The sequence below is a fragment of the Bacillus rossius genome, chromosome 13 (assembly GCF_032445375.1).
Source record: "Bacillus rossius redtenbacheri isolate Brsri chromosome 13, Brsri_v3, whole genome shotgun sequence".
NCBI classification, from domain to species: domain Eukaryota; kingdom Metazoa; phylum Arthropoda; class Insecta; order Phasmatodea; family Bacillidae; genus Bacillus; species Bacillus rossius.
In genome coordinates, this window is record NC_086340.1 from 35,106,599 (window position 1) to 35,129,625 (window position 23,027).

The 23,027-nt window shown below is 37.6% G+C and overlaps 1 protein-coding gene across 1 annotated transcript in view; it reads right to left on the minus strand.

The window, feature by feature from the left end:
- Positions 1-995: 995 nt before the first annotated feature.
- The window catches only part of LOC134538619 (WD repeat-containing protein on Y chromosome), a 117,210-nt gene continuing 95,178 nt past the window's right edge, over positions 996-23,027 (minus strand). The window contains exons 19-22 of the mRNA XM_063380051.1: positions 21,794-21,994; positions 7,847-7,940; positions 6,650-6,746; positions 996-1,168 (exon numbers count right to left, since the gene is read on the minus strand). Of these exons, the coding sequence (XP_063236121.1) occupies positions 7,854-7,940; positions 21,794-21,994 (288 nt within the window). The 3' untranslated portion in view covers positions 996-1,168; positions 6,650-6,746; positions 7,847-7,853. The remainder of the gene's footprint in view (positions 1,169-6,649; positions 6,747-7,846; positions 7,941-21,793; positions 21,995-23,027) is intronic.

Here is a 23,027-nt window from a genome sequence, read left to right on the forward strand (position 1 = left end):
GTTTCTCGTAACCAACTGACTTTTAAGAACATTTTTGTAATTTATTTGTCATCTCATATGGTATAAGTTATGCTTTCAATGTATCTGGCATTTTTAACACAAAGCTTATATCCGACAGATGAAGAACACTTGCCAGATTGTTTTAAGACCGATTATGTAGATTTACAATGGACAATTACTGAACAATGGATATTGAGGTAATTAAAATGGTGTATTATTTGTTTGTTTGACAACGTGACCATGGCATTCATGTTCCATTATACTTGGTTCTTTTTAAAGAAACTCTACTTTATTTTATTCAAAGAGAACCAACAGACATTTTTACTGATTAAACTATGATAGGAAGATAATTCACAATGTTATGCATAATAATAAAGCAGCTTATTATACATGTTAAAATATTTTACAGTGATTTTTTTATGTAGATGTTTCATTATTTTTTTGACATATCAATACTTTGAACAGTCTTTTCTCAGTTGTGACTGAATGGCGCTTGGTTCCATTTATATAAAAGCCGTCCATATTAAATAGTAGTATTTATATATACATCAAAAGTTACCAAAATGATTTTTGTAATAGAATTTATTACTGAAGAGCAAATTTTGGGGCACTTTTTTTCTTTGTTAATTGAAAAATTTCGCTTAACTTTCGTTAAGAATATATTTATCTCAAAGAAAAATTCATTTTCGTTTCACTTTCGCGAAACTTGATAAATTTTCTTTCACTTTCATTTCGTGTGGATAAAGTCACTTTCGCACATCCCTAACAGCAGTGTTGGTGGATATGTAGATCATAGCATTTTGTTGGCATTAAATTTTATTAAAAAGAATAAACTAGACTTGTATTTATTTCTGAGCTGTTATTCACCTAGCCTCACATAAGCGGTGGAAAATGATTTTCCAAATATATCCTTGGGGCAAAAGGTTGCAATGTTACAATGTCATAGGTTAATGGATGTGAAATCTTACATCGTATTAAGTCATCACACAAAAATACAAAGGTTCTTGAGTTTATTAAGATTTTGTATATTATCTGCATCAAACAAACTTTGGTTTTACTGTCGAAATGTATTACATCAGCTTCTGCCGGTTCATTTAGACATTTGCTACGGTGTTGTTCAAGTCTTGCTGGTGACGGAGATTTTACACGACTGGCATCATGGCTCTCCCTGAAAGAACAGCCAACAAGAATTAATTCTGCATAATGACGACATATATATAGGCGATTATTAATTGTGTCTTTAAGATGTTACAACCTCAGTTGTGTTTTCAAGTGCCGGCCAAAGGAGAACATAGTTAAATAGAAAACAGACACTGAGTATTGAAATCGGTTTGCTCAAACTTGCTTTAATTTTTGTAGACATTGTATTTTGTCAGTCAAGTGTAACTCTCAACTGAGGAAATGGAAAATTTTCTGTACTTATATGTCCAACATTTTTAAAGCTCTAGGTAACTTATGAACCAGTACTTAAAAATTGTGAAGTACCTATGTTTGCAAATAGACTTGCTGCAGTGTCACAGCTGGTTATATTACGCAGTTGTCTGTGGTTGCCATTATCAGTAAATATTTTAATTTTGATTCTACCATCTTTCTAATAGTAAAGATTTGGAATAGTGATGTCAAATACTAAATCCCAACTCGTGTTCAGGAAGTAGTATGTTGGTCGTTAGCAGAGCCAACTGAGGAGGAACAAGTTTTTGGAGTCGAAGCTTATCCAAGCACATTATTTTCGTTTTAATCGTTAAATGATTTCAACCGTTATAAATAAGTAATGGAGTTCAAATTGTTTTGTGGCACCTGACACTCACAGTGGAGCATTATTATGTGACTCGAATCGTGGAATGTTTTGCCATAAAAGACGCCTCCATTGGTGGTTAGCACGCATGAACTTCAATAGGTGATATTAAGATATTGTTACCACAAAAGAAATCTATCAGTTGGCCAGTATTATAATAAGGTCTTGAAGTAGGGGGCCAACCTGACAAAATATAATTACCATAAACCAAACAGATTTTATTCTGATTTCTAATAGCATCCTACAAAACACTGTTCGCTCTTATACCAACATAGTGTTCCCTATTATACAGGTGTTACCTGGCGAAGCACACAGAGTCTCAGCGGCTGCACGGTTAGCATTCCGGCTTCCACTTTAAATAGTTTGGATCCATTTTTGGCAGATGTTCACACGTGAGCAGCATCACTCAGACCTTGTTTTTTTTACTCCATGTCAACCAATTGTGCAGCACGGGATCTCGTTCAGCATCGCGAGGAAATGCTCGTCCAAAGGCCCTGGCATTTTCTTCAAGTACAGGTTTGCCTCGGCACTCGAATACCCAGAACTGTGCCGAGGCAGCGAGGTGCTTCTTTCGATGCCACCTCCCCTCCCAGGGACACTTGCTTCCTTCACCGTGCCGAGTTTTCTTATGGTTCTTCATCTCGTAAACGGCAAGATCGTTACGACAGCAGTCACGATTAACCAAGCTCTGATTAATCAAGGTTCCGTATTAGTGAAGATTTTATGGTTTTATTTTTGGCTCAATTTATTTTTTAAAGTACAGAATTTCTGAGTTACTGTTTTTATTTTTTAAGAACTTGTTTGATACTTCACCAAAATAATGGTAAAATTTATATGCTCCATGTTTACAACAAAATAATTTGTCATAAATTGGTCTCAAACAGATGCATTTTGAACAATAAAAATAAATTAGTAGGGAGCATTTGTGGTTCAAAAGTGATTCAGCAAGGGATGCACAATAAAACAAATATTTTTTTCTGATACATGCACTTCGGTGCAATGTTTTGTCCGGAACATACGTACCTTGGATTTCAAACATTAAGAGATTACATTTTTATGATTGTATTAACTTGTGGTTAAATGCTACTCGTTCCATGATATAACTTGCATTTAGGTGCTATATGGTGTATTAACTTTCATTTCGGTGTTTTGCAGTTTTGATATGAATTTCGGTGTTATTTTGGTTTAATCACAATTTACCATATAATAATGTCCCTACATATTATCGAAGTTGACCTGAAACACCATCACTGGCCAAGACAGTTGAAACATTTGCTTGAGGACCTAGAAAATTATCTAAGGGTTGTCAAAAGCCTAAAGAAAATTAACCTCAAAGATGAAATTTACTCGTTGGACCAATTATGGAGTTACTTAAAAGAATACACACTGAATTAAAGCTGGAAAAAAAATTAACCTCGAAAAATTATACCACTGGGCCAACTGAAAACAAGGACTATTTTCTTATTACAGCCGTGTTAGCAGAGATGTTGATAATCAAAGGTTGTTACGGTCCACATTACCTCGGTTTATCAAGATGATACTGTATTAAATATTCCATAATGTACATACTATGTTAAGAATATTGGAGCAATTTTTAAATAGTGAAGGCTGATTACACAAATTAAAAATTCTAGTGGGCCATTTTTTATCTTGTCTGGTTTTTAAAGTGTATCAACAACAAACACTCCCCTTTTTCCCTCTAATTATATGTAATTTTATATGTAATATGCTAATATGTATTATAAACTTTTATGTCATTGAAATTACAGCTCTTGAAGCAGTCGGGTCCGCTGCTTTTGAACTTCGCGTGCCGCGGCGGGCGTTGGCGCTTCCTTCCTTCGTTTCCCCTCCCCTCTAATAGTACATTGTCGGTCTTGGCCTCCCCTCCTGGGGTTTGGCGCATGCGCACTGCATCGTGCCGATCATTTATAAGGCTTGGTTAGCCATTTTTCGACCTTATTCTCATAGGTAGTCTGGGTAGAGCTCATTTGAGAGCTAGAACCAAATAGGTATCATGTAGTCAATTTTCTGTAATGTAGTAGTGAGAGCTTCTTCGGGGAGACGGAAATGTAAGTAGGGCGGTGACCCTTACTGTAATGTAGATTGCGACGTAATTCTTAAATGCTCCTGTTTTCTAAATTCTCTTTCGGATGTCACCTATTGAAAATTCCTTTCAGTTAAATTATCTTTTGCCCTTTTTTGTTTGTGGGCTTGTTTAACCTTGTATGTTTGTTAATTCTGAGTCTCCCCGAGATGTTTAAAATGTGCAGTAACTTTGTAATTTTGATAGTTACGTATAACATGTATATTCTAATTCACGTGTTTTATTTAACGCATAAGTGAATGATGTCTTAGTCTTTCATTGTGTCTTATGTAACGTGTCCCTACTTTGGTCGCGAGGGGTCAATATAACTCATACTTCTAGTTCTGATAATCTTATTGTAACGCTTGCTAGCATTTGTTGTTTCGTGTTCTTGTTTATCGGGAATAATTTCCCCTTGCAGATTAACTGTTTGAATGTGTTCATAAATTACTGAATCACTGCGGCGATAGTTTGTTAATATGCTCTGTTCTTTATTTTGTGTACGCTTGGTGCATTTGAAACTTATTAACGTGAAACATTAATACGTTGTTAATTAAATTAATTATATATAGTACTGATATTATTTACAAAGTTGAGGTATACGTAAAGTATTATTTTTCTGATACTTATTAAAAATAAAAGGAATTGACTACCTGTTAAACTGGTTTCTCTCTTCTTTTTTTTTTGGAACACATATAGCACCCAGTTAATCCAAATTCTAGTATTTGGCCCTCCCTCTCGATTAGGATGTGCCTTCATTGGAGAGGCCTTCACTCTCAACTGAAGTAATTGGAAAGTACAATTTCACAACTCATAATTTCTTAAGAACGTGTTAACTTCTTTGATTTAAATCTATTCAGTAGTCGAGTACTAGCCATTTCCTGTTTGTGTGGCAGACCGTGGGTTAGCTGCCATTGGTGCTCCAATTCCTCCAAAAAATATAGGTATGCACCGTATTTACCTGAATATAATGCAATGATTTTTATTAAAACTGCTGAAACTGAAAGTGAGGGTCGCGATATAATCGCAAACCAACATCTTTGCTGCTGGAAGAATGGTTAGAAACGGTGCGGCGCGGCGAGACAACTGTGTCAAGGTCGCGGCCGGCGCCAGCAATGCGGCCAAAACATGAAGTAACAGCGCTACTAGTCAGCGCTTAGGTTAGTATTAGAAGTGATTGTCATTTGTTTGGTCGCTTGTGCTTTGTTTTGAATTGTAGGAAAGTGAAATATTTTTTTTATAAAATGAATACCGTAAAGAGGCATGGGAGTTCACAATTTGAAATGTCAAAAGGACTGAGACGAAGTTACAATGCTAACTTTAAGATTATAGTGCAAGTGGCAATCCACACAATTTAAACCAACAACTGAAAGCTGCTTGTAAATATGACATTACTGAAGGCAACCTACGTAATTGGAGGGTGGATTTGCTTCGTCACAAGAATGCAAATGGTTTGAAAAAAACATTCAGAGGGCCTAAAAAGGGATGGTTCTCTGACATTGAAACCAGCATGGTAAATTTCATCAAAGAGTAGAGAGGAGACGGAATTCAAATTTCACGAGACGTAATAAAATTAAAAGCCCAAGATATTGCTCGTGAATTGAACATTCCCCGGACTAGCTTCAAGGCAAATACTGGTTGGTGCGTAAGAATGATGTGCCGTTGCGGTTGTTGTTTGCGGTGCAGAACACAAATAGTGTAAAATCTGCCAAAAGATTTCCAAGAGAAATTGATTAAATTTCAGCGCGATGTGATTGGTTCGCGTAAACAACACAATTACTTGTGTACAGCCAAATTGGAAACGCTGATGAAACTACAGTGTATTTCAACATGCCCAGCAACAGTACCATTGAAACTAAAGGTGTTAAGACTGTCACCGTGTGCACGATTGGAAGTGAAAAGCTGAGAGTCACAGTGATGGCAGATAGCAGGAAACTGCTACCATTCATCATCTTAAAAAGGAAAATTTCCCAAGGAAGTGTTTCCACTGGACATAATTATTCATTGTCAAGAAAAAGGCTGGAAGCCTAGTAGTTTAATGCAAGAATGGTCACAACTGGGTGCACTTAGGAAGAAAAGGGGCATGTTGGTCCTAGATGTGTTTCAGGGACTTCTGACACCTGAGGTTAAAACTACGATAAATAATTTTAACACAGATTTGGTTGTTGTACCAGATGGAATGACAAGCCAGCTACAAGTTCCCATTGTGGTACACAAGCCATTTAAGGACCACTTTCACCAACATTATAGTGAATGGCTGCTTTTAGGTGACTGTTCTCTGACACAGACTGGGGAAATTAAGAAACCATCAGTTCTTCAGCTAGCAACATGGCGAAGGATAACTTCAGAATCCATCGTCCGCAGGTTTAAGAAGTGTTGCATTTCAAATGCCATGAATGGCACTGAAGATGATCTGAGCTGGCAAGATGAAGATAAAGGCAGTGTCAGCATTGCAGACACTGACAGTGCATCTTATCAGCATCATAACAAACTCAAATTTATATTGTCCTAGGTAAGTTTAACTATTTAAATTTTATTACATATTTAATTCTAAAAAAAATTAAGTCTTTTAACTATGATTTCCGCTACATTATTTTTTATTTGAACTGTGATCTCTCCAAACTTTCTTTTGCCTAGACTCTCAATCAACAAGTTTGGGGTCGTAACATATTTAGAATCATAGTATCCTCAGGTAAATATGGTATTAGCTTATTTTTTTACTTGTATGAAGTTCTCACTACTCAATCACGGCATCACAAAATAATACGTACCTAGTTGGAGTCTGTCCAAAGAGCCAGGATGCCTGCTCTTCACCAAGACACGCACATCCGTTGCTGCTGCATCCCTGGTCCATTGTCCTGTTGTTTCCTGCGGTTGCAGACACGGACTTCAAAACTAGAGTTTTTAAACAACTCTATTTTTGGTATCAAAAATAATCTGGTATGTACATTATAGAACTTTTCCAATACCAATTCCTAGGGACAAGATTTTACAGTGAATTGTGATAAAACTGAATTAATACTCAAATGCATATCAATACACCACATAACATTAAGTGCACCAAAAAGCATGGTAATGCTCCAAACAGCACCAAAATGCAACTAAAAACATTAAATTAATCAGCATTTCAACAGAACTAAACTCAAAAAAAATTTATGAATTTGTAATATATATTTCAATGAATGTAACTTATTAAGCATGAAATTTGTAATGCATATAATGTACGAAATGAATATAAAAATAATTTTAACTTTGTTTGATCTTATCTCTAGCTAGGACAAGTGAGTAGTGCAAAGCTGTATGCTGGGACCGGGACCGAGCTCCTGTGAAGAGAGGTAATAGTGGACTTATTAAAAGTGCGATTAAATTTGTGGATAGACAAATTGTTATAACTTAATTAATATAGTATAAGTATTGGTTAATAAATAAAAATCTAGTTAACTAGGCTATCCTTTCCTGACCTGTTTTCCCCACTCGTAAAAATATGTAAAAAAATTTTAGTTGAATTTGATCAAACCTAATGTTTACTGCCTAGTATTTTAGTGTAAGTTTTACTTCAATAGAACTTAATTTATGGTAATAATAGTGTTAAAAGTTCAATGGAAACACAAATTTTATATAAAACATAGTTTTAATTGTGTAACAAAGTTAAAATCATAATACTAAAAAAATTATTTGACAAAGCACAGAAACTAAATTTACTTTTATGGTTGTATTACCTAAATCCTTTTTGCACTTCAGGTGCGATAAAAATTCTGTCAACCCATTCTGTACCCCCTCTAACCAGCACCTGGGGCAAGCTTTGTCCCCACCTTAAATCTTAAATCAGTATGTTAAATGCTGGTGGCTGGGATTGGACCGGCTATGCAAGAATGTCTTCACAGCCACGGAGGACATGGGACCTGCAAGCACATTGGTAAGATGTGTCTTAAGTGTCTGTGAACTAGTGACTACTGCAAGCAACCCACCTGGTACTCAGCTATCATTGTCCGTCTTCAAAAGCAAATTTTGGTTGCCATTTTCATCGAGTTTGTAACTCTTCAAATTCCTGTACACAACCACCTGAAAATATAAACATAATCAAAATTACAATTGCTCTATTGTATGTACAATGACCTGGGTGCAAAAAACACACTGTGCCGTTAATTAGTAAATTCGACACGATATATTTTAAATTTTTATTATGATTTTAAATTTTTTTGTGTGGAAATTTTATTTGCTCTACTATAGTGTGATTTTACTTTGTTAGTCTGGTGTACCCCTCTGAGTTAAACTTTGTCTCAGTGCTCTGAAGCCCCTTTCCCATCGGCGTATCGGATATTTTGCTGGCCTAATCCCTGACATGCAGACAGCTTACCATTTCCCCCGCCTCCAGTCACGCCTCAAGCCTGTAATATCATTTCTCTTCGTGACCCTAACTGCATAGAGCAGCTTCTGGGCTGCAAGCCGCTACTTCTCAGAGAGCTGCTGAGAGAAGTAAGTCTGGTCACGAATACGTATTAGGTTCTCTCCTCGAAAAGCACGTCATGGACGCTTGTTCTCAGCGTCGATGCACTTCCCCCCCCCCCCCCCCCCCCCTCTCTTTCGGTTCTAAGAATTCGCCTAAGGCCAATGACCGGTCGTAACCCCCTGGACAACAGCGACCGCCTCCCAGGATGCCTTGCATAAAAAAATGTGTGTGCCAGGATGGACCACCCCACGACACCTAGCGGCAAACTCGCTAACCATCCAGCCAACTTGCCCTGTAGGCCGCCAGAGAGCAGCACCTGCTTTGCCTTGAGTTATATGGACGCCGTGGTCGAGTCGATTGTTTTCAACTCAGACCCCCTCCGACAGAGATCGCTACGGTCGCCCAGTATGGCCAACTTCAAGACTCCTGCTAGAGTTTTTTTTCCGCCCGCATTCGGGCAACTTCGGTATTTTTCGGCGGCCCAGACACCCCCCCCTTCCACCCGTTAGAGCCGGTGGGCACTTTTAATTACGAGACGCGGCTTCCCGCGACACAGACCAACTCGCGTCGCGTCTGCAGACAGACCTCCATCGAGTATCGGCGAATCGGCGAGACTTCATCCGACCGCTAACGACTATGTAGTCGCTTCGTATAAGGGATGCTATCCCTCAAGTTAATTTTAGTAGATTAGTCTGTCTGCATAGTTTAGTTATTTGACTTAGAAATTTTTCTCTTTTAAATTTAATAATGAAGAAATCATCCGCGTCCTGCCGCGCTATTCGCGAGCTCCAGACCCTGGCTGACTCCACGATGGCAGCGTGCTGGGCAACTCCCCTGTTTTGGTGAGTGATAATTCGCGACCCCCCCTTTTTTTCCCTTAAATTTCTTTGGGCATTTTCTGCCCCATAGACTGCCTGTATACAAGTTCTAATCAGGTTTGATTTGGACTGTTGCAGACAGGGTTCGATGACGGGGAGAGATTGATTGCTCTCATCTCGTGCCCACCCCCCCCCCCCCCCCCCCCCCTTCTGTTCCGTGGGACACATTAGAAGAAACGCTTCTACTACCCGACGTGATCGTTTGAAGACCCCGGGTGGTAATGTAAATTCAACATTTCCCCCTTACCTAGCTACGAACTATTTTAAGCGGATGACCGAACCACCAGCGACCAGTGTTTTTCTCAAGAAAATGTAGAGCGAATAGAACTAATTATCAATGTAATCATCGGATCCATACAACTTTGAGTGTGAAAATTATAATGCAAATGTTTATATGTCAAACTAAGAATGTAAAGTGTTTAAAGATTCGAGGGCCGGCCCCCCATTTTCGTTTTTCCTTTTGTTAATCTTTGAAACTTGTTAAAACCTTGTGTGTGTAAAATAATCCAAACAAGATAATTCTTCAGGGCAAATAAAACAGGGAAACTATAGATCAAGTTAATCGTGTAGTTTTTATTTATTGATTTTAACGATCCACACCAACTTCCTCCTTGCTTGTTACAGGAAGTTCCTAAATTTTGTGTGTTCCCCACCTCGTGTCGCCTCTGGTAAATTAATTTATTTAACTAATTTTTTTTCAGCATGTTTCCAAGGCTTTTTTAATTAATTTAAAATAATTTTATTTTGAGGCACGAGGGGCGTTACAACACCAATCATCAATTTTTATTGTATTTTTCATTAGGCGTGTGATTTGAAACCCCTTTTCTGAGGAACTCTGGGGGACTTGTCTTTGATGCAGTTTATCTTGAGCCCTGCCTACCTGTGCACACATATGGTGTGCCAAGTTCCAGAAAAAAAAATATCTACTTTAAAAACTGCTCGATATATCCGACTGAGGGTGTTTACAAAATGCATTTAAGAATATGTTGAGAACAGATGAATCCGTATCTTGTTTTTAAAATTTATGTTTAGAAGCGTGAAAATGGCTAAAGCGTTTGTTTTCCATGTAATTTTTAAACTGAAACATCTGGTACAGAGTGTTTAAATCAGTCAAGGGACTTGCATTCAACCTTAATATTCATTTCCCCACCGCCACCATATAATGTTATGGTTAGCGCTCCGATGTCTTAGTTGCCCTATGGATGACGAGAAGTCCAGAGCCTTGTGCTTAGAGGCAACACTCGCTAGAAGCACCATCACCTGCACCTGCATCACTAATACTAACACTCTTGACCATCTGCCTGTGGCACTGAGAAATGTGCAGAGTTTTTGTAGAGAACCATCGGATCATGTTTCGAACAGCATTAAAGAAACTTTACATGTAACTACATGTGCGTTAGTTTCATAGTTTCTTTCTAAAGTGTGTGTAAATGAGTTTTAAAATTGACATCGTCCGGTTGAGTCCGATATGCCACTGCCCAAACACCACCCACCCTCCATTCAAACCTCCCGCTTACGCGTGCGTATGTGTGTGTGTGTGTGTGTGTGTGTTGGATGCCCGGCAAGAGGGCGCTGTAGAGCCAGTGCGCCGCACCTCTAAATATAATTAAATTCAACTTTGTAAATTGTTTTATTGTTTCCCGAGTGCGACGTGACGGCAGATCGGCCGGGAGGGTTTTTATGTACTTTTATTTAGAGTTGTGTATTTAATTATAAGGACGTTTACGGACAGTCACGAAGCACACCGATGGAAACCGAAGCCAGACAATATGTAAATATATTCCTTAATAATTGTAATTTCTATTATCCTTTTTTTATATTCAGTAAATATCACGTAACTTTTTAAGAATCTTTTTCATGTTACTTTAGTTTCCCGTGGCACGGAATCAAAAATACCATTAACTGCAATTGTTTTGGCGGGAGGACGCCATGTTAGGCTAGCAGAGCCCTGAGCTCACCTCAGTCTTCCACCATCAACGACCGAGAGCAGACGCTTCAGCACTCCGGGGACTTCACCGCTTGTTCATCACCGCTTAGTAATTCTGTTCGCCTTTAATTCTTTTAAAATCTTTTTTCGTTTCATCCTCCGAGCTTCTCTCGGTCGGGGGACTGCTTTAATAATTACATTGTGACCATTACCGGTCTTTTTTCCTGAACATTATACGTAAGTCGAGGTGTGACCACGTGGTTGGTCATTGCACTTAAACCGATTCGAGCCGCGGGCGTTTGTTACAGTTTAAATTGTGTGCATGTGTAATCGAAGTTGACCAAATAAATAAGGGCGTGTAAATGAATTTTTTATTTTTTAATATATGTGACCATGTTGAGTGTGACGGCGTGTGGGACGCCTAAGAGCCCACTGCGTAGGTAATAGCGTGCCCGACGCTGAGAGCGGGCAGGTATTAGTACTAGGCTGGCTTCAGGGGGAAATTAAAATCACGTCTCACATGGGCGACGTCACGACCCTGGTAAAGAGTCTCTCATAGGTCCGTGCCCGTTGCACGGTGGTGCCCTTAAAATCCGAGCATTCACCGAAAACCCTGCTTATCACGGCCCTGTATCAAAATGATTAATACAGGAATGTTGGAAAGTAGTTTTGGGTAAATTAATTCACATTTTAAAATAGTAAATCTGTTGACAAGGTTGTGTAATACACAATTAAGGTTTGTGTAGAAAGTGTTTTTGCATAGGAACCCATGTTTGGAAACATACTGTTCTAAAGTCCTACAGTGAAACTTTGATTAACCATCAGTTTCTGTTATCTGACATCGTCAAATAAAATGTGTATGTATCAAAACAAACAGATATCTTATTTTCAAAAGCAAATAAAAAACTTTAAATGATATTCTCTAGCCCTTGTACCATTTATTGTAGAAACTTGATTTTAATGAAGCAGATATCTTATTTTCATATGCAAATTAAAAACTTTAAATGATATTCTCTAACCTTTGTACCATTTAATGTAGAAGCTTGATTTTAATGAAACAGGTATTTTCATAAGCAAATTAAAAACTTGTATGTATGCATGTATGTATGCATGCATGCATGTATGCATGCATGTACCGTATTTACTCGCATATAGGTCGCCATCGCATATAGGTCGCACCCACAATTTGAGGTCTTGAATTTGGTATTTAAGATTCCCCCCATATAGGTCGTACCAGTAATTTAATGACGCGAACGGCCGGCGCGCCGTGCACAAAAGAGTTAACGGGTACTGTAAAACTCCGCTACTACGAGAGCTGATAATGGCGTGATAAATTGTTGTAACAACAAGTACTCATAATAACCGAATATAGAAAATTGAAGTCAAGTTTATTCCTGACTTCTTAAAATGTCTTAATTGTAGACTATAACTCGAAAACAGTGATTTGTATTGAAAAAATGCACAGAATAAAAGTTGTAGTAAATTTTTTTACGAATAAAAAAGGCCTGTTATGATTTTTTATATCTACAGCGGTTTTCGTTTTAAACGTGCGATTGGTCTGACGCGTGAGGAACTTCCCGACACAGATAAGATAGTGGCTGGGGAAACCATTGCTTCTCCCCTTCCCTTTTTCTACTTGTTTGCCATCCAGGTGCAACATCGCCCATAGTTTACCTTTTTTTTTTTTGTGTTTACTGCGTGAACATTTTCAACAGTTTTTTTCCCCTTCTTCGATGCCATTTAAATCTTTCGTTGCCTTTGTTGCCTTTAATTATTTTTGTGTGTTTGATTTCTTGTTATGAAAATTTGCTTGGTTAATTAACTATGTGTACATTGTAAATAAATTTGCCTATACCTATATAAATTTCTTTTTCACATTTTAAAGCAAAATACAGTAGAATCCCGCTGATGCATTCCCTCACGGTTACCGGAAAAACGGACTTATAAACGGAATGGTCGCAATAGAGAATTCGGGCCAATTTTTACCTTCCTTCCCCCCCCCCCCCCCCCTCAAAAAAAAATAAATCCAAATACATAAAAAGTTGCCTTTGTTCACATAGATTTCATATTCAAATAGTCTATGGTGTAAAAAAGACAAAATTTTAAATTCATATTACACCTCGGACTCGCATACCCTGAACAATGGGTTCCGATAAATACTCACGCCAAGTGAATTCACGTCATGAGAGTTCGTCTATGCTAGCCGGCTGGTTGTTATTTTCGTTCAAAATGTGGCGAAGGAACTTGTGTGGATCAGGTAGAAAACATTCGGCTATAAACAAAAGATATAAGAACAATGCTATCCTGAAATGTTGTGATATATTTTTTGAGTAGATAATCACAGCGACAGACCAACAGGATGCGCTCCCACCCTTGCCGTCAGCGATGTTTATTTTGACAGCTAAAGCAATTATCTTTTCCACGACCCTTCACAGCGTAAAAAAAAAAAGAAAAAAATACGTTCAAATGCAGATGGAAAAGTAACTATGCAGTAAAATATATATATTTACGGCCCTGCTAAATTTTTCTATTCAATAAAATTCGAGGTATTAGTGATTTTTCAGCAGAAACTGCTATGTGACTAATAAACAAATAGTATCATAATAACTTAAACTTATAAAGTATTTATTAATGGTGAAGGACAGTCGTATAAGCCCATAAAAATATTTATTTTACCGAGAATGGACTATACAACCTGGCTTTTGCTGCACGCGGTGAGGGAGGGGAGGAGGATGCTGACAGTTTCTCACACAGAAGGTTGAAATAAGGGAGGGAATGTGTTGAAATGTTAGTTGAAAAAGGGGGGGAAGGGTGTTTTTACATGGTTTGTGGCTCTGGGAGGGATGAGCCTTGAAGAATTAGCAGGGGATGGGAGAGGTAAGCGTCGCGTCACGTATGACGTCAAGCCGCCGCTACCACCAGCCTGGACGGACGAGATTCTTATGCTCTCGCAGAAGCTACCACAGTGGCTTTTCGTGAGGGCGAGTAAGATAACATGACAGCTGAGACGGCTTTTCGTGCGATAGTGGACGCGCCGAGCTCGGCTAGACACTGCCGCGTGGACAGTCTAGAGGGATGGTATCTATTTTTAGCCGTCTTTTGTATGCCTGCCTGCTTACAGTACCTACAGCTCTCGCCAAGATAAACGTGAGCACATAGCGCCCAACAAAGTGTAACAGACTTGTTTTTCAGCCGATTTTACTCAAATTTTCGACTTTCTCTGCTCAAATTTTTCACGGTTTAAAAAAACGGTCGTATAAACGGAATGGACGCATCAGAGGGGGGTCTCATCGGCGGGATTCTACTGTATTGCAAAAACAATTCCTCAAACATTTAAAAAAAATGTTCTTCACATATAGGTCGCACTTCATTTCCCCCCCATCAAATCTGGTAAAATTGCCGCGACCTATATGCGAGTAAATACAGTATTATTTACTTTTAAAGGATTTTAGTTTCATTCCAAACCCCACATGAAATTACATTACTGTACATATTAATAGATTTCTGTTGACTGTCTATTCGGTTGTCCATCATAGCCCTGGTCCAGACAATGATTTTTAATAAAAATTTGACTGTATTGTGATACATTTACAAGAATTACCCTTAAATAATAAAATGGCCAGAAAATTATCAAACCAACATGCCAGAGCATTAGAGCCTTTGAGATCCCCGCCAACCCGGACGCACATACGGTGTGCAGAACTTCAGAAGAAACCACACAGTTTAAAAACTGCCTCAGAGATCATAATGTTTTTTGTTTGCGAAAAGCATTTATTCGAATGCTCTGGGGGCGGATGAGTAGTTCCGTTTCTGTATTTTGTTTTTAAACTGTATTTTTAGGAGAGTGAAATGGGCTAAAACATTGTTTTTTTTCCAGAATAAAAATTGGTACTCAAGATATTTTCATTCCAACTTTATCTTCATTTCTCCGCCATATAATGTTATGGATTCCACTCAGTCTCATAGTTTCCCCCACGCACGACGAGAAGACTGCGCGCCAGTCCAGAGGAGAATCCCTGTGCTGGAAGCACCAGCGAGCATCGCGCTTATCCTCCCACCGCACTAACACAGATACAATCCTGACTAGGCGGGCCCATTAAGGGGATTGGTGCACCAGCATCGTATTAAAAAAAACAATATATTTGTTAATGATTCAGCTGCTAGAGAAGATTTGAACCATTCTGGTGTAAAATTTATTTTTTTATTTTAATTAAGTTATTGCTGATTTTCGGGAATTTTTTAAATTCAAGCTTTATTAAAAAACTATAAAGATTTCAGTGGTAAAACTTTCGCAGATAAATTTTCAGACACGGGAGATATGACTGTGGCCATTATTTTATCTGTAATCATTATTAATTTAACGTAATTACAATTTGAATTTTAATAACTGAGCTGCTTCGAAATTGCGTGATATTCATTTGCGAATTTAATAACATTCGCGTTTTCATTTGTAATTCAAACGCCTACATATATGTCGGCTGAATGATTGACTTTATTTTAGTCTTTAGCTTATTGCAGTCGGACCTAAAGTAAAAACGTAGCTGTAGAAATTTGAGCCGCGTGCAAGCTCGGATACGAGGAATTATGGAGCGCGCTGGACAGTAGTGACACCTTGCGACAGTTTTCCAAACTTTTTGCAGCTCGTTCCCACTCTGCCACAGCTGTCTGCTGTTTACGAAGAGGAGACGGGATTTCGCGGGAAACTGATATGAAGGTCAACGTACTCATTTTCAGTAGATAAGAGAACGTGTTTGGTTTAGCTCGGCGTATAATTGAATGGTTATTCTCTGTTATTATTTAGCACAGTGATTTAGCTAGATGTTTTTTGTTGCAAGCGTAAGATCTATTCAGGAATAAAATGCAGAAGAAACCTCCACCAAGCAGAGTACACAAAATAACAAAACTATCGAAAGCCATTAGAGCGCTTCGAAAAAAGAATAAAAAAAATAAGAGATTATTTTATTATAGCTTTTTTTACCATATATTTATTTTTCAGAGTTGCGTATGTACAACGCGATGGACACGATGCGACAACAAAAAGATGTGTAAAATTGTAAACATGTTTTTTTTTCAGCAATGCGTGAACCATTCATAAACTATACTCAGCATGTATCCGTATGATTACGTTTGATTTTTTTTTATGACAGGCATCAATGTTAACAAGTTTATTAAGCCACAATATACTTTTTTCAGAAAACTAAGTGTAGCAGAAAACACTCAACATAGTCTCACACAAAATCAGTTTACATGAATGCAGTTTTAAGAAGTAAGTAAGTAATAATAGTTAAACATTATTTAATATCTGCTGGTAACGTTTCCAAAGTATCAGCATCGCCTTCATTCACGAACAATATTCGTGAGCTTATTTATGTATTTTGCTGGCTATTCGTTGGTGACTGTTGGGACTGCAAAATTAGTAAATATTTTTCACCCTATCCTGAGTTAAATCTAAGTGTGCGCGGTTAGATGAGGACCTAGATGTGTCCCAGGCTTACGCCTTTATACTCTACTCATGCGGGGTATTAACCATGCACGTAAGGGCGCGTTGCCATTGACCTGTAGGATAGTCTCAACAATCCTCTACGGACTCGAAAAATGTCACCTGCTCATTGGCTACTTGACTTGTGACAACTGTTTGTTGTAATGCCTGTGATTCATCGTTGATTTGGTTGAGGAGTTTTCAGTGATTCAGAGCCTCCCATTTAACTGTGGCCGAATTGAAGAAGCAGTACACATGTTACATGCTTGAATTCATAGCGAATGGAAACCACAAATATTTACTGATGTAGTGGTTGGTAAAAAAAATATTATTCGTATCGCGTCCATCGCTTCGCGCCATGTTGGCTCCTATATTATATGGATTTACAAAATATAACGATTTATTTACGACACTTAAGATAAGGTGTGTAGGATTTTAAGAATTCACTTGAATTATTATTTAAGAACATATTTCAGGATAACTTGTGAAGACGCTCGTACAGACGGCACCGGTTGTGATGACTCATTGCTAACAGAGCAGGGGCCATCTCGTGTACACGAAGTGACATGTGAAACTTTAACATAACTCGAAAATCAATAAGTGTTACATTGAAATGTGTCCGCTACAAATTTTCAGGAATTATAATTTTGAAATCGAGTAGAAATATTCCTGCAATTAGCATTAGGTATATTTTAATAGACATTGAAAGCGAATCATTAAGTAGCTTCAAAATCCAAATACCAGAATACAGATAGTCTGTAACAATACAGACCTCACCGACTAGATATGGTCCAGATTGTTAATACTAACACATTTGAAAAAACTGACTAGTTATTGAATATGTTGAAATTTTGTAAACCTGTTATTTTAGATGATTGGTGATGTAATAATGTCTCTTGGAAACTACATAAAATTTTAACTGCTTTTATTTCTCCATAAATTCGCAAATCACCATGGCGGCCATTTAACGATCACGATTTAGTTCTTATATTTTAAATTAGTTTATTTGTTGAGAGCCTGGTACAATGTGTCTGACTACTAAAGTGATCCGAGCCGCGTAGTGTATACTACTGCGAGGTTGCCGATGTAGGCTCGGGTCGGGACGAATTTCGCTGTGAAGAAACAAAGGCTTTTAATACATGGACAATTATCCCAAAGCCGAAAATTTGTACAGTAGTAGAATTAACATTTCTTAGTAACACGACAAAAGTTTAAGTACTGCCGCAAACCTTGTGCGTCACACCAAAAACGAGCAGTTAAGTCCAAAATGACAATTTTTTGCAACGATCCTCAATAATGGATATTGCAAATGCAGTTTATGGAGTAGACCGTCAGTATGGAACCCAAAATAATCTAGAAACATTGCCCCATCTGAGGATACTGATAAAAAGCACAAAGTTTAAACATGTTTCTATAAAATAGACCTTTTAAATCATTAAAGTTAACGAATTCACTTTCATTCAATTTTAAGGAAATATAAATACATCTTACATAAAATTAAAGAGCCCAACGTGGAAATCGCTTAGAGTAAACGTTGTTGCATATTTATTCATCTTTAAATTGGTATATTTTTTAAGTGTCTCATACAATTAGTCTGACCACTAAAGCGATCCGAGCCGCGTAGTGTATACTACTGCGAGGTTGTCGAAGTAGGCTTGGGTCGGAACGAATTTCGCTGTTAAGAAACAAAAATTTTTAATACATGGAAAATTATCCCAAAGCAAAAATTTTGTACAGTAGTAGAATGAACATTTCTTAGTAACACGTCAAAAGTTTACCGATGAAAACTTGTGATCACACCAATAATGAGCAGTTGAGTCCTTAATGATAATTTCTACAATGATCCACAAAAATGTTTCGTAAATTTAATAACTTTAATACTTTTTTAAGCCGGTTCTCATTATGGCACCAAAGTAATATAAAAGAATGTCCTACATGGTAACTGTGATAAACACCTCAAAGTTTAAACGTCCTATTATTAAATTGGTAATTTTAATCATAAAAGGTAAGAAATATATTTTTTTATAGAAATTTGACTACATGTTACATAAATATGTTGAGCGTAGCGTAAAAATCACTTCATAAATATTGTCTGTGTTTTTTTTGTAAGGTTTAAATGTGTATATTTTGAGTGTCTGGTACAATAGTCTGACCACTGATGTATTTCAAGCTGCGTAGTGTGTGTGCAGCAGTGTTAAAGTCGCTCGTGCTGGGACGTTTTTTGCTCCAGAAAACTAAGGTTTTTAATGTATGGTAATTCCAGACTGAATTTTACTCTGAAAGAATAAAAGTTTTCTAACTGAAAGTGATTTTTGCTGCAAACGTAGATAAAAATCTTCCAGGATGCGATTTGCTTAGGTAAAAATATTAGTATGATCGACTCTTTAATTTCAAAATTATAAATAAATAACAACAATAGAACTTCCCGGAAAGTTGTGATAAACTGACGATATTAAGCGAGTAGCAGACCCGTACGTGACTACAGAGAAAGGCTATTTTCCTTGACCGTTAGGATTTCTGGGACGAACACCCTCTCACAGCTGGGGTCATAAAATACGGTCAAACTCTTGAAAAAACATCCACCACCGCTCTTTGCCACTAGCAATTCAACGAAGTAAGCTAGGCGCAGCACTCCAATGAATTAACTTAGAAAAAAAATACTAAATATGTAATTCTATCAATACATTTTACAACACAACTTATGTTTTATTTATTTTCTGGAAAAAAATAATATTATCATACGAATTATGTTATAAAAGTGACAAAACTCAATAAGCACATTTACGGTGTATCGTTTTCTTCAATTGTTTTGTAGTAAACTAATTTCATACAATTAAATATATATATTTTATAATATAGGCTACATTAAATTTTGCACAGTTCTGATGTAAAATAATATACTTAATGTATTAGAAATAAAAAATAATTATATTTTTTGGTATTAAAATAATTTTTATAATAAAATTTTTGTAACAAAATACGAACACATATATAAAACCAGAGGTCCTCTAGAATTTTGATTTACAAGTTCCCAGCAGAAATTGTTTATTGTTAATTTTATTGTATCAAAAATCATTCATATAAGAAAAAAGAATATGTATATCTCAATAGATGTAACATGAATACACCCTATCATATGCATTAAATATATTTTAAGTAATCCCTAAATAAGACTAAGTTTATTGAGTGTCGCAGTACGCAGCGTGTTTCAAAGCCCGCCGGCCGTGAAAGATCAGTACGGCCGCAGTACACTGCAACGCTCGGGCAGCTTTAATGAGGCAACTAATTATGCTAGACTCTTTATAAATATACTATCTTAAAGCTAAAAGTATAATTAAAAACATTTATTTAGACATTTTTTCGCATTGGGCTCTTCAAATCGGTGTAAATCGTATTTTTATCGGGGTGGCAAAGATAAAAAATATATATATGTCGTGAATTAATCGCTTTATATCATATCTTAAATATTAAAAATTTAAATTTTTTCTAACATTAATGGGTGTATTACAGTTTCTAGATTATTTTGCTAAGTTTACGGACAGTCAAAATTAAAAACTGTATAAATGGGTAGCATTTTAATGGACTGATGCAAGTTGCTGTCACCTAGGACTTAAATGCAAATTTTCGGTGATAACGCACAAGGTCTACAGCGGTAAACTTTCGGTATGTTATTAAGCATAGTCAACTCTACCACAGTACAAAAATTCAGCTTTGGACAAATTTTTCAGTAACACGAAAGTCTACGCGGGGAAGGGCGGCTACCTGATCCGAGAATGAAGGATAGGGTGAGATGGGAAGCGAAGATAAGAGCTGGTTGGGTGTCCGTGTTGGAAAGAGAGCGAGAGAGAGAGAAAGGCGATATTGTGGAAGACCTTCGAAAGATTCCCGCTAGATGGCAGGCCTCAGAGCTGCAATATTTGACAACCTCCCCTCACGGAAGCTCTCTCGCCACTAACTTGCCAAATCTCACCCGCTAGCTTATATACGTGCTGGCTGGCCGTACAGTAGTAATAAACAAGCATTTATAAAACACTTAAGCTCATTTCCAACAAATTCTGACGAATGTCTGTTTTTTGTCCTGCACCAATCCCCTTAAGGCTAATTGCAGATTATTATAAAGGAGTATTTTCAAAAAGACATTGAAGTGGCAATTTTGTATGTGTAACCCAGATGTGGAAAACATGAAAAAGAAGTAATAGTGAGAGTGGTCATGATGCAATTAGTCAGGCCAAAATTGAATTATGAATATGTGCCCGAATTTGAACAAGTAGCCAGGACCACCAAGAGAAACCCAAGTCCCGGGGGCAAACACAACTTTTCAAAGACCATAATCTGTAATGTTAATATGATCATACCGCATAACTTGTAGGGTTACCTATGAATTCTATTAACAATCTCAAAACTCAAACAGCCCCCCCCCCCCCCCCCCCCCCCCATTCAACCCCTCCTGCTCGACGATCCTGCAAGTAGCGTACATCTGGAAAATAAATTTCGCAACAGAACACCAAATGAAATCCTCATGCAGTGGAACATCAAAAGAAACAGTCTGAGATGATAAATAAAGGCGTGAGAAGGCTCAGCTGCTCAGAGTTACTGCTGGTGCTACTTCTCGGCCGCCAGGTCGCACTACTGTGCTGCCAGCGTTTCCAGTTCGCTCAGAGTTTATGGTTATGGTTGGTTTTCATTTCAGTTCGGCGTTCCATGTTTTATAGCGGGAGACAGTTCGAATATTTACTCTTGGTATTTCCCGTCAAAGCTCCATTGACGTACAAAAATCTGACACAATCGCCATTGTGGAATGGCCGTGGTCACAAACGTTCTGCATTGTAGATCTACCCTGGGTCTTAAGTAGAATTTAATTTTCAGCCCGGGGAAAGGGATAAGAACAACTATTCCTACTGTTTGCTTTTAAATTATTTCAGTTTGATTGTGAGAATAAGAGATTTTTTTAAGATTTTGGAGATTCTACAAAAAAAAATCTAATGGTATTCCAAATTGCAACTGCAGGATAAGTCATAAGTCTCTATACAAATTGCAACAAATAACAGGGAAAACATCGTCACGTTTTCGGACAAAATTGGTTAGAGCAACCGCCACCGGTTGTCGACGTGAACGAGAGCTACCATCTCAACAAATGAAAGGAACATTAATGAACGGGGACCCGGCAGCCCTGGAGCTCACCGGGGACACGGAGATGTCGTGCGTGGAGACGCGCTGCTGGGGCAGCGTGTGCACGGACAGCCTGAAGAACCGGCCGAGGACGGGCTGCGTCGCCCGGCGGCCGTGCACGCCCGGGACGGGCTCCGGGGGCAGCTCCCGGGCCTCCTGGGCGACCTCCGAGAGCAGCCACCGCCGGCCCTCCGCCCGCGCCCCTTCCAGCACCTGCAGCCTCGGCCGTTATCATCGCCAACTATACACTAGTAATAACAGGTTTAAAATGGAGGCTACACACCAATGGTTCATCCAAAACTGTTCACCACATGATATTTATTTTCCGTCCGTCTAAAGTTAGGAAAACTCATGTTTGATAGATGGATTGATTGTGCCACTCAATAGTTACCTTAACACAGGCCTGTGGAGTTTGTATTTGTTCATTCAGATGTTTTGCATAAATATTTTTAATATTGAAAGGATTTTATAAAGGTACCATTCCATTTCAATTCAGGCAGGAGCGTGTCAGGTCACCATCTCTGATTTGCTTTAAAAAATTACAGCAGTTACAACCAGTGCAGACAAGAAGTATGCCAAAAGGATTTTGTCCCAAAAAATTTTTTCCCCATGTTATAGCCTTTTGAAGTTGGTTCAAAATCAAAAAAGGTGGAAAAAGGGGTGTTTTTTAAATGAGCGGCATTTCAAAACTATTATACTGATTTTGTTGATTTTTTTTATTTTGTACCTATTATAGTGAACTACAGAGTGGAATAGTTCCAATGAGCCCAACGACAATATCTTTAAGGGGGGGAAACTAAAAAATTTGGCAAAAAATTTGAATTTTTTTGAATTTTCAAAAAAAAAATTTTATGTGGAATAATCAATTTTCGTAAAAAGTAATTCTGGTAATATGTGGACCTATTACAGTAGTTTTACAGGAAAAATTGTTTTTAGTTCTATGATGCATGGAATTATTAAAATTTAACTTTAAAATTTTCAAAATTTGACAAAAGTGCCATTTTTGATTGAAAATTACTCAAAAATCCCATATTTTAAAAATCTGAAAATTTGTAACTTTGTAGTCCTCACCTTTAGTAACAGCATGCACTTTGTTGGATAGTGTGTTTTTGCCTGTAAACATTTCTAGAATTTTTTGAAAATGTAATTTTCTTACATTTTCTAAGGTCTGCACACTCAATTAACAAATGTTTTGTTAGTTTCCAAAAAGTGAGATGTAATTTGTAAATTGGGGAAACCTTGGGAA